General features: G+C 39.3%; 1 protein-coding gene across 1 annotated transcript in view; it reads left to right on the forward strand.

Annotated features, from left to right (window-relative positions):
* Positions 1-2,479, forward strand: part of grid2 (glutamate receptor, ionotropic, delta 2) — a 408,773-nt gene extending 406,294 nt beyond the window's left edge. The window contains exons 14-15 of the mRNA XM_035658229.1: positions 1,851-2,046; positions 2,462-2,479. Coding sequence (XP_035514122.1) covers positions 1,851-2,046; positions 2,462-2,479 — 214 coding nt within the window. The remainder of the gene's footprint in view (positions 1-1,850; positions 2,047-2,461) is intronic.
* Positions 2,480-11,071: the final 8,592 nt, after the last annotated feature.

Raw genomic sequence — 11,071 nt, forward strand, 5'->3', positions numbered from 1 at the left:
GGGGGGGGGGGGGGGGGGGGTGCGCAAGAGCTGTGACCCTCCATAAAAAGTCTGAATGTGTTATTTCGCATGTGTGTGTCTGTGTCTGCATGTGTTCTTGTCCGAGTGAGCAGCCTTGTAATAATGCAAACAGTACCTACTTACATTTCGTGCCCACTGTTACATCTGCTTTGTGGGTGTATTATAGTTGAATTAATATTTTACACTTGTTGTTTTTCATTAAGCAGGACATGTTAAGTGTTTCTGTGTGCATGTTTTGTTTCGCAAATGTGTGTCTCTCAAATCCATGGGTGGTATGTAGCAGCCATTTAACAAACAAACAGTAATTAGTTCCTGTAATGGTTCTCCATTACATTTCTCAGCGGCCAAACTCTTTGAGAGGCAACCCAAGCACTGTTGCGTTATAATTAACAATAGCTTGTGTATTCCCCTAGAGGTGGCAATTTATGGGTGAGGGGTAGAGCGAGAGAGAAGGGAAGAATAAATAATACAAGACAGACTGACTTCTGCTTGTTTTCATTTATACTTCTTTGTTAGTGTATCCTTTTTCCTCTGTATAATTGTAGAAATCAACTGTGTACAGTTAGCCAAGCCATGTTGTTCAGCACTGTAAACTGAGTGAGTGCTGCTGTCTTAAATGCTTTCAACCCCCATTTTTCTCACATTTCTTGGTCATGGCCAATCCCCATTTTTCTATTTTTATTCCATGTCAATTACATGTCACTGCCAACTCCGACTGTTGCCCCAAGGAGAGTTTAGATCTAAATCTTTAATTTGTGGGAGGAGAGATAGTGTGAACCACCGTACAGCTGGCCACTTAATGAATACTTCATGTGTACTGTTCAACGCCTTCCTCTTCAGACCTAGTCAGCTATCATTGGGAGTTACCAAGACAGTAACAGAGGCTTGATCATTCATGTCCCCTTCTGCCAAGCAGCACCACAGTCAAATGCATTTAATATGTTTCCTCTTTCTTTTATCTCCCTGTCAAACTGTATTGGTTTTTTTGTTTGTATTATACAAATTGTATCCTAAATGTGCACTTATAGGTCTAGTGTGTAACATTTAGGAGGCTCAATTGGCAGACATTGTATATAATATCCATAGGTATGTTTTCATTAGTTTATAAGTGAGAGTATGTTTTTGTTACCGTTTAATGAGCCATTTTTATCTACAGAGCGAGCAGGTCCTCTTCTACGGAGTCCGCCATGTTGGACTGCCATGTTTCTGCATTAGCCCAAAAGGGACAAACCAAGGACTGGCTGTAGAAATGGGGCTTTCAAGTTTTCTGGAAGTTTGGCGCCCACTATAGTTTCTCCTTGGTTAAATCAAGGGGTTTCAGTTGGTTGCAGTCGGCAGTAGATACCACAAAATCTTACACACTGGTCCTTTAATAATGATGGTTTTGTTTTAAAACACAGGTTGTGGAGCTTCTAAAATAATGTGAGTAAATAATGTAGAAGGCTCAATCACTGTGTAGTGTCCTTAAGCAAGTTTTTTAATCAGAATGTACTACTACATATCGTAATATATTGGACAAGCTGTTCACACCAAAGCAATGTTAGTGTCATCATTGCTATAGATGAAATCATTATTGTTTGGTATTCACTATCATTGTGGAGCATGCTGTTGAAACAGAGCATTACTACATCCATCATTACTACAAGTATAGCCACCAAAGAACGGTACTGACTGCAGTATCAACACAACAGGAATACCCAGAGAATGAACTAAGCCCCATGTGTGATCTGAAGCTGAAGATTCAGGCTGAGTCTGCATGGTGTTTATAATAAATGGATGGCTGGAAACAATCTGAATACTAACTCTTTCACACACTTGTGTGTCTCTAGGTCTCTCCAGGACTTATCCAAGCAGACAGAGTTGCCTTATGGTACAGTGTTGGATTCTGCTGTATATGATCAGGTGCGCTCCAAGTCTATGAACCCCTTTGAGAGAGATCCCATGTACTCCCAGATGTGGCGGATGATTAATCGCACTGGAGGAGGAGAAAATAACGTTGAGGAGTCGAAAGAAGGCATTCGCAAGGTAAGTACTTTTTTAATTAGATGTCAGTTGCAAACTAAAGACCACTGACACCTGTAAAATCACTATGGTTAGTAAAATAAACTGGAGTCAAATTACACCTGGGATGGGATTTGAATACAGAGGGCAGGTGCAGATTGGCAGCAAGTCATCATTTGCCAACAGCTGACCTCGTCATTTTTGAGACCACATTTGGTTGTATCGAAATCAACCTGAAGGACACATTCAGTCTGTGAGGTTGTCACTTGCATGTACGTATATATCTTATATATTTTACATCTTCAGTCACCATGGGTTTTACAGTTTTTAATCTAACTTGTATTTAGTCTTTTTAACATATATACAGTGGTAGCCATCTTTCAGATAGTTGTCATTCAGGTTACAGTTAATGAGTCATATTAAACCTCTTTTATACAAGGAAGAGAGCAGGAGTTAGAAGATCAAATCAGAATTCTTGAACATCCACATTTACTGTTTACTTAAAATAAACATTATGTGATAGTATATGGTGATGTTAGCCCTGAAAACCAGATGGGTCTCGTGTTTTTATCGCACTGCAAGTTTCATCCCGCATCCCTGCTTTCCCAGACAGCAATTTCACTTGAGAGCATTGCTGCCGAGCATTATGCTAAATGTCCAAACCAATCATAAAACAAGTCATGTGACAAAGGCATAGCACACTGTGTGCAAGTGCTGTTGTCACTGAATAACGTGAGCAGCTGGTAAATAACACCACATTGCACAAAGGGATAATTTAATTTCTATATGTGATGTAATGATACTAGTAGGGATGAGAGCCAAAATGTCTGTTCCAATAGAAACACCCAGCACATTTATTTGTTCAACTCTTAGACCATTTATTCCCTTAAATTCCAAAATAGTAGAACACATGACTTTAGCAAGAGTTTCTTAACTTGTTTCTTTTTGCAAAAATCACACTACACTTCACTACAATGTTAAGTCAGTACCAGTGAGAATTGTGCATTTGGTTTTTAACCTTCATCCCCAATTAATTTGACCTATATGTTATACAGTACATCTTTATTGTACACACCTGTTTTACCATACAGCTCATGCTACAGGGTCGTCTGTGTTGATTGGGGATAAATCTATTTAAACGATGTTAATGATACACAGATAAAGCGCACATGGTTAAATACTTAATTTCCTCCGTGATTACAGCATCATAAATACCTGACTGCTGCATCTCATTTGCACGCATCCCACTTTCTGTTTGCATCGCCGTTCTCTCTTCCAGTGAGGGTCTCACTTTATCCCTCCTCCCTCTGGAATATATTAGACTTGAACTGTAGCCAACGTTGGAAGTGTTAGGAGTAGTGATTAAAGTGGCGGTGGTGTTTTTAAAATGATGAGATAAAGGAAGCACATAACAGCATATAAGCACACAACTCTTCACACTCACTCACACACTACTTGTTGGCAGAGGTGTTTATTTCAAATGTATAATTAATTAGAATCATTCAGTCAGTTTTTTATTGCTAAACAGAGCTGTGTGTATAAAAGCTAAATATATGTCTCTCTTGATTACCAACTTGACACCAGCAGCTTGACAGAACACACATAGCCTCTGATATGCCTGACTTGGCATGCAGATGTCGGTTTTCTTTTATTATTTTTATAATTAATATGGTGTAAATTTCATGTTAAGTCCTAGATAAAAATGTCTCCATTTTAAATGCACACAATTCTTAAATTATTTGTATTTAAATAAAATTCACATTTTAGGATGGTGTAAGTGATTCTGGAGGAATCAGTTGAGCATGATTAATGATACTAACTATTTTAGTCAACAATAAATGATGATTGCTTTCTACTAGCCAAGAGCGATGCAACAGATTGTTGGCTGTGGCTTGGCTGCATGGTGTGGGTTTGGCATTGGTTACTTTGTGGCGTTGGCTGATGTAAGTGGCAAGCTAGTTAATATCACAAAGTCACTAATCCAAATAAAATATCAGAACACAGCAGATAGTGACATTATATATTATGGTGATATACAGTAAAGTAACTGCTGTGAAATGTGGCTGCTGTTAGTTAGTTTAGTCAAACTGCCCTCAACGCCTGGGATTGGGTGCTCAGAGCACCAGGGGAGTGTTGGTGTTTACACTGGTAGCACAGGAGTTTTGGACCTCCAAGAGGAGGAAGTTTTCATGTCCCGGATGGTGGGGAACACTGATGGACAGCAGCACCAGCATCATGCCAGAACCAGAGACAGGCAAGTAGGCAATATAACTGGACTCAGCAACCTCTAAGGACTTAGGCTAATGGCAGAGGCAAAGAGACCTAAGAGGATGACAGAGGAAGCTAAGAAGAGAAGTTGCCGGAATCTCAGGCTGGCTTTTAGTTGTTGGCGAGACCTTTGTGAAATAAAAGGCTGCAGACAGACGCCGAGATGGCGTGAATAACAAGATTCCCCTTGAATCTTCTAAAATAGCTTTTAAGTAGTTCTAAAATGTTGACAGTTCTGCTGCAAGACTGCTCAGTATTGATGATTAAAAAAGTGAGTCACTATGTGAGCCAGGTCATTATCATAGACTAGCACAGAAGGATAATGTCCTCACAGTTTCATTTGCTGACACTGCTGGATAGGCTGTCCAGTTTAAGACACTGACAGACACCACGCTGTTGAGGAAATTTAAAGCCCCAGTTCCCTGATTTGTAGTGGACTAGCGTGGTCATTGCAGCTTCAGATTATACAGGATGATCTGATGAATACACAAGTACGCGTGGATGCTGATCAGACTTGAACCACCTCATCCACTGTTTTCTATGTAAGAAGTAAGTTAAGTAAAAGTGATAAATAGTGTGGAATTCATTAATTTTTGATACCTTATTTTTCAGCAGAAAGAGCAATGGCAATAATATAAAGTAAAGTGAAGAACAATTCTATGACTGTATTGCATTAAATGTAAAGGTAGAGTGTAGTCATTGCAACTGAATTCTCTATGATGAGTAAGTCATATAAAATAGCAGTAGGGTGTGAGGAGTGACAGGAGACGGTCCTGGTCATAAGCAGTAATAAGTTTTCATGGATAAATTCTACATGACAGAGGTGGCACCTCCAGAGTGGCAGCAAGTACTGCACAGCAGCAACGAAAGCGAATGCAGGAAGAAGGCAGACCTCTTCTCCTTCTTCCCCGTTGCCTGAGTCTTGCTTGATTTGATGCTTTCCTTCGTTCTTTCGTCCTCTCTTTTTATTTTACATGGCCTTACTGTTTTCTGTTTTGTTTTTTGTGGCTTTTTCTACCGTGCTTCTTTTTCACTGCATCACCAATTATTTGCAAATGTCTATGTTACTGTCCTGACACTACTCTATTTTTTTTCTTTCTTTTTCCACCACTATATTTTCCCTTTCTGTACCCTCACCCCCGTCTCTCTGTCAGTCTCGTATTCATCTACATTGTGTTAAAGGCTACAGGGTGCACTCTAGTGGTACAGTAATGCTTGTCCCTCTCTCTTAGCTGCACTGACACAAGCTGATGTTTTCTTTTTGCTGCAGTGACACCGTCCATGACACTGTTGCCATGTTTGATTGAATGCTTAAGTGAAACTCTAATGCAACTCTAATTATTATTATTTAATGATTCCTAAACACAGTGCTATAAATGTGTATTTAACCTCTATTTACTGACTTACTCCTCTACATTTACTACTCAGTGCCTAAAATTAATCTTCCTCTCAGAGAAAATTTAAATATAATTTTACCTTGAAGCTTGTCACATAGAGAAAAAATAACTGTCAAAGGCTCAGTGATCTCTTATTTTCAGTTGCTATTCACAAGGTCTGCTTATAGTATATGAGCCTCCACTGTACAGTTAATAGTTAGGAAAGTGAAACAATCACCTAAAACATTTCTTGTGGAGAAGGTGGAGACCTTCAACCTGTTATGATTTCTTCTTATACTGACAAATATATTTAAAAGCTAGTGAACAGTATCTTTAATAGCATTTTCAAGCCAGAGGCTATTTGGAAGGCCATGATGTTTTTAACAGAGCCCTTGAGTCAGTCAAACTCAGACATCTTTTGTTCTCTGTCTCGGTTTGATTTATTTGGATGTCTTTGTCTTCTTCAATCCAGTCCCTATATTTGATTCCTGTGAGGTTAGGAACTTGATATATTTTTCCCCTCAGTGTCATGCTCTCTCTGCTTCTCCTGATGCTGCTTTCTCTCTTCCTCTCCCCCTCTTTCGCAATAAACCTCTTACTCCTCTCTGTCACCAATGTCTCCTGTGCACTATGGATTTTCTTCCTTTTCAGTTTCGATTCCCTGCAGCAGAATAATATTATATGTCAAAACGGGTCAGTGTCTTAGCTCTCTCTAGTATCAGTGACACACCATCACACACACATACATGTGGAAACACTCACATGCACACACAAATACATGCTCTCAAGTCTGAAAGGGTGTGTTATACATGTACACCAACATATTCACTCATGTGCATGCACTGACACACACACACACAAACACGCATGCAAAGCCAGGAAAGTGCTGCAGGTTGAAGCCTGTCACATGGTAATATACGCATCGTTCCTATTTCTGTCAATGATCAAGTGTTCAATAAACTAAGAGGTGTTGCTCCTCAGACTTGATATCTCATTAACTTTGTGTCACATATATATCAATGACGAGTGTGGTGTATGTCACTGTTTGATAGAATGTCGCTTCCATTTCAGGCAATGTGTTACTCAACTTTGATGTCTATTTATTCTTTCAGAGCGAAAAGACAATATTTTTCTTCTCTGTCTTTTTTGTGTGTGTGTGTGTGTGTGTGATGTTATTAGGCAATGCTTTTAGCTGAGGTGCTCCTGACAGCTCAGCATTTGACTGTTGTGCTGACTTGTAAAAGTAATGACTAAAATTAAGTATCAATTACATACCCTCTTAATTACTTAACCTCTGCACCCCCTTGACTGGGACTTGTAAATTACTGACACAGACCATAATGAGATGTGCTAATAATATGAGGCATCATGTATTTGTTATAAAAAGACAAAATCATAGTGACAGTAGAACATAGAAACTCCCTCAGCCAAAAAACATTTACCAACCAGACAGCTCTGCAGCAGTACTATGTCATACTGTTTTTTTTTTCTGGTGCATTATGTATACATACTGCAGCTTCAATGGACACTATTTATGTTTTATGCATGTCCATATTAAAGCCTTTTTATAATATGAAATCAGTAATAATATAAGGTTGTTTTTTTCTGTCTAGTCATAATTGATTCCAGCAGATGCCACAGAAGACTATAATGGAATGGGAAATGGAAATGTTTCTCTGAGTGCCTTTTAAGTAGCACACATATGCATATATATGTATATGTATATGTGTGTTTATATATACATATACATGTGTGGCATTCACTCAGACACAAAAACCACTAAAACCTTCACATTTGCATGATTAAACAGACACGTGCCAGTGCAGACACACATACCTGACTCGGTTGATGTAAGTGTCCCTGTGTGAATATATGACAGCTACTCTCTGTCAGGCCTCAAGAGTCTCTGATGACTGCAGAGTGATTTTAGAGTTGAGTGGATTGCCAGTTTGAATGATTTTCTGTCTGTATGACTTTCTGCGGCACTATGGGAAGGTTCCACTTAAGAAAATGCGTTTTCCCACATGTCCTTGTGCACTATATATAATCGTTACCCCCAAGTCTCATATTGATGGGAGCTTCTTAAAAAGAAAAAAAAAAACTTTATTGAAACATTTACTGCAACATTAACTGAAATCAAGGCTATGAATAAAGAAAGCCTGGTAAAGGTCCTATTCCTCAACAAAGAAGCATAACACAGCTAAATGTGGCAGCAGTGAATTCACTACCCTTCCAGCCTGACCTTGAACTGAACAGCTTTGAACAAGACAATTAGGCCTTTGGCAAAATATGGATAATTCAAAATTTCACCCATGCATGTATCTAACAACCAATCAAGACTGAGGAGGAGGGAAAATAAAGGGCAGGCTGGTGTGTTGCAAACCGTGAGTGTGAAGTTAAATGCCTCATACATATGTACATATTTGGATTATATTGTATGCAGCCAAAGCACGTTTGCATTTCTGCTGTCATTGTAAAACTGCCTTTTCCAAGAGAACTACCCATTTTTGGATTTGAATTTCAAATTTGTTTTGGTGTATTACCATGCTGGCATGGCTCTGACCCGTTCTGTTAAGGTCATACCAATCAACAAAAGCACACAGGGTTCATTTGTATTTTCACTTAAATCCAAAAGATATATCCTACCTTCATTTATTTTTTGTCACATGGATTTAACTTTTCTTGAAATTGTTGGCAATGTTTTCCTGATACCATTCCTCACCTGTTCTACATGTTATATAATATTATTGATGATGGAAAATTTCTCCACTTGTTTTACATATGCTTATCTCCATTCTGTAATGAGCCCATCACTTTATATCTCCCTGTCACCATCTGCCCATTTAGCATAATGACTCCAGAAATTATGATAGAAATTACTATCATTTCTTCACCTCTGCTACATATATCTCGAGATTGGAAGGAAGGACCTCTATAATGTAAACCTATAAGCATTCACCAATTTACCATAATGACTTCAGTGATGATGATAAACATTACGTTGGTTCCCTTTGACAGATAGAGCTGATGGTAAATCAACCAAGAACTGCTTAGATTCTTCAGCCCTTGGTGAGGCCATCAAGGCACTCCGGAGGACGATTGAGACACAGCAGAGGAGAGATGAAGGGAGGAGGGGAGGAGGATATGGATGGTGAATGGGCGCTTGGGGACTAAGAAGGGGGGAATTGGGAGATTTAGGAAGGTTGAGAGAGAGTGATAAGGGAGAAGCGAGGGACTAAAAGAGGGCTGAAGATTGAGGGAACTACTGTAGATGGGTCAGAAAAGAAAGAAGAGCAAGGAGAGGGATGGATGGAAAAACAGAACAAATCTGTGGACAGGGACCTAGATGGAGTCAACATGTAGGAATGTGCGATGGAGGAAATGTGGAAGATGCACGAAGAAAGAGAGGAAATTGAGGAGAACAAGCACAGAGACAGAGGATGTGGGTGGATTTTAACACCGTGTTTTACTAATACATAAACTTTATTTTCCTATTGCTTTAATAGACTCTTGAGTGCATTAATCAGTGGGACTAAAAGCCATCCAAAAAAAATCACCCAATCAAAAATTGGAGAGAGGATTTAGAGAGACAGACAGAGAGAGGCGGAATTTGTCTGACTACAAAGGAGGCCTCTCCTTCAATGACAATGATGCGTTAAGTGGCCTGGGTCATATTTTTCCTCACAGTAAAACTTCATTACTTGCAGCTCATATTATTATATTAACATAAGAGGCAGGGTAAGATAGAAACACAGAAGAGACTAGAAGGGTGCACTCAGTTAAGTGCGGCTCTCCGCCAGGCAACAAATAAGAATTACACCGACTGCAATGCCAACAGCCAGATGCAACCAGAGTATTGCAAAGTTTTTTTGTATAGTCTAATGTTTCTTATGTAGATTTTGGCAACATTTTTATTATAACGTTTTTTGTATAGTATAGTCTCTTGTATAGTTTTCTTTAAGATGTATAGAATAGTGTAATGGTACTGTCACCTGTATAAACTTACAATAATAAGGAAACAAACGGGACGGTGAGTCCAAACTTCTTAATTTTAAATATTATTATCTATTTAGAACATTTAGTTATTCATTTAGAACATTACAAACAAACAGGCGGCTTTATAAAAGTATAATACAGAAATAATTCTACATTTTTAGGAAAAGTCACAAAAGCTGAAATTCTAAATAATTTACTTGATGTTGCCTATTCATAGATTGGAGACTGCACATCAGAATTAAGCAAGCTACAGTTTTGGAGTGAAGTCTGCATCTCTCAATGAATATTATATTGTTTACAAGTGGATCTTGACCTCTCTAACACAGCGACAGTGCAGAGTGGTGACATACAGCAGTGTCAGTGACTTATCTTTTGCTCCGGCTCCCACAGGCAAGATGGCAGGATAAAAACAGGGATTTATTCATCTCGTATTGTGTCTAACTTTAGTGGATCAGAAAAGATATGGAATTAATCTGCAAAGGCTGAGGTTCAAGATGAGACAAAATATTTCTATGGACGTCAGTTTTTGAGCTATGACAAAGGCCAAAATGTGGCCTACACCAGACTGGGTAAGTCTCTGTAGTTGGACATTGTGAATCTCCACAACCACGTTCTTGAGCATACAGTCGGGAATGTGCACAAAGAATATGAGGCTGATCATACCAGTAGTATGCAAGATTAACTGTCGACACACACAGTTAATCATCACACACAAACACATGACCAAACTCACAATCCTTAGGCATGGTGGAGATAAAAATAAAGTAGGGCTAAAACGTGTTGGATGCACGGATGAATGGACAGGCAGAAGGAAGGAGAGGAATGACTAATATAGGAAGCATCAAGGGTGATAAAGGGAGGCAGATGGGAGAACAATGAAAAGTAGGAAGGAAAATACGGAGGCTGGTGAGAATGATGACAGAACTGCAGGGAGGGAGAGATTAATGGATGGAGTAGTGGTTGGGAAGTAAACACAACAGGAAGAGAGTTAGCTTTGGGAAGAAGGCATGGGAGACTGATGGTGAGCGACCACAGATCCCATCCTCTTCACCTTTTTTCTCCTCTCCCTCCCTTTCTCTGTCCTCTCCTCCATCTCTCTCTTCCCTCCAGCTGTCATCTAACCACTGTACTTATTCCATTATGCGAAAAAAGCATGCGGGTAAAATCACGTAGATCATGTAGATATCTAAAGATTTTGACACTATACTGCCATCTCAGAGCAATGTTAAGCAAGGACGGGGAAATATGTTGTTTAAACAGAGCATATCAATGAGTGTGTGTATGTGTGGGTGTATGCATGTGTTGCTCCCAGCTTAGAGAGGCCTCTCCTAACACCTGTTTACCCTCTCAAATCACAGTCAACAACAGATCTGTAAGCAGCGGTGCTCTCTGAGTGTGTGTGTGTGTGT

This window comes from Morone saxatilis, unplaced genomic scaffold (genome assembly GCF_004916995.1).
Source record: "Morone saxatilis isolate NCDOM2014 unplaced genomic scaffold, NCSU_SB_2.0 Contig16, whole genome shotgun sequence".
In the NCBI taxonomy this organism is placed as follows: domain Eukaryota; kingdom Metazoa; phylum Chordata; class Actinopteri; family Moronidae; genus Morone; species Morone saxatilis.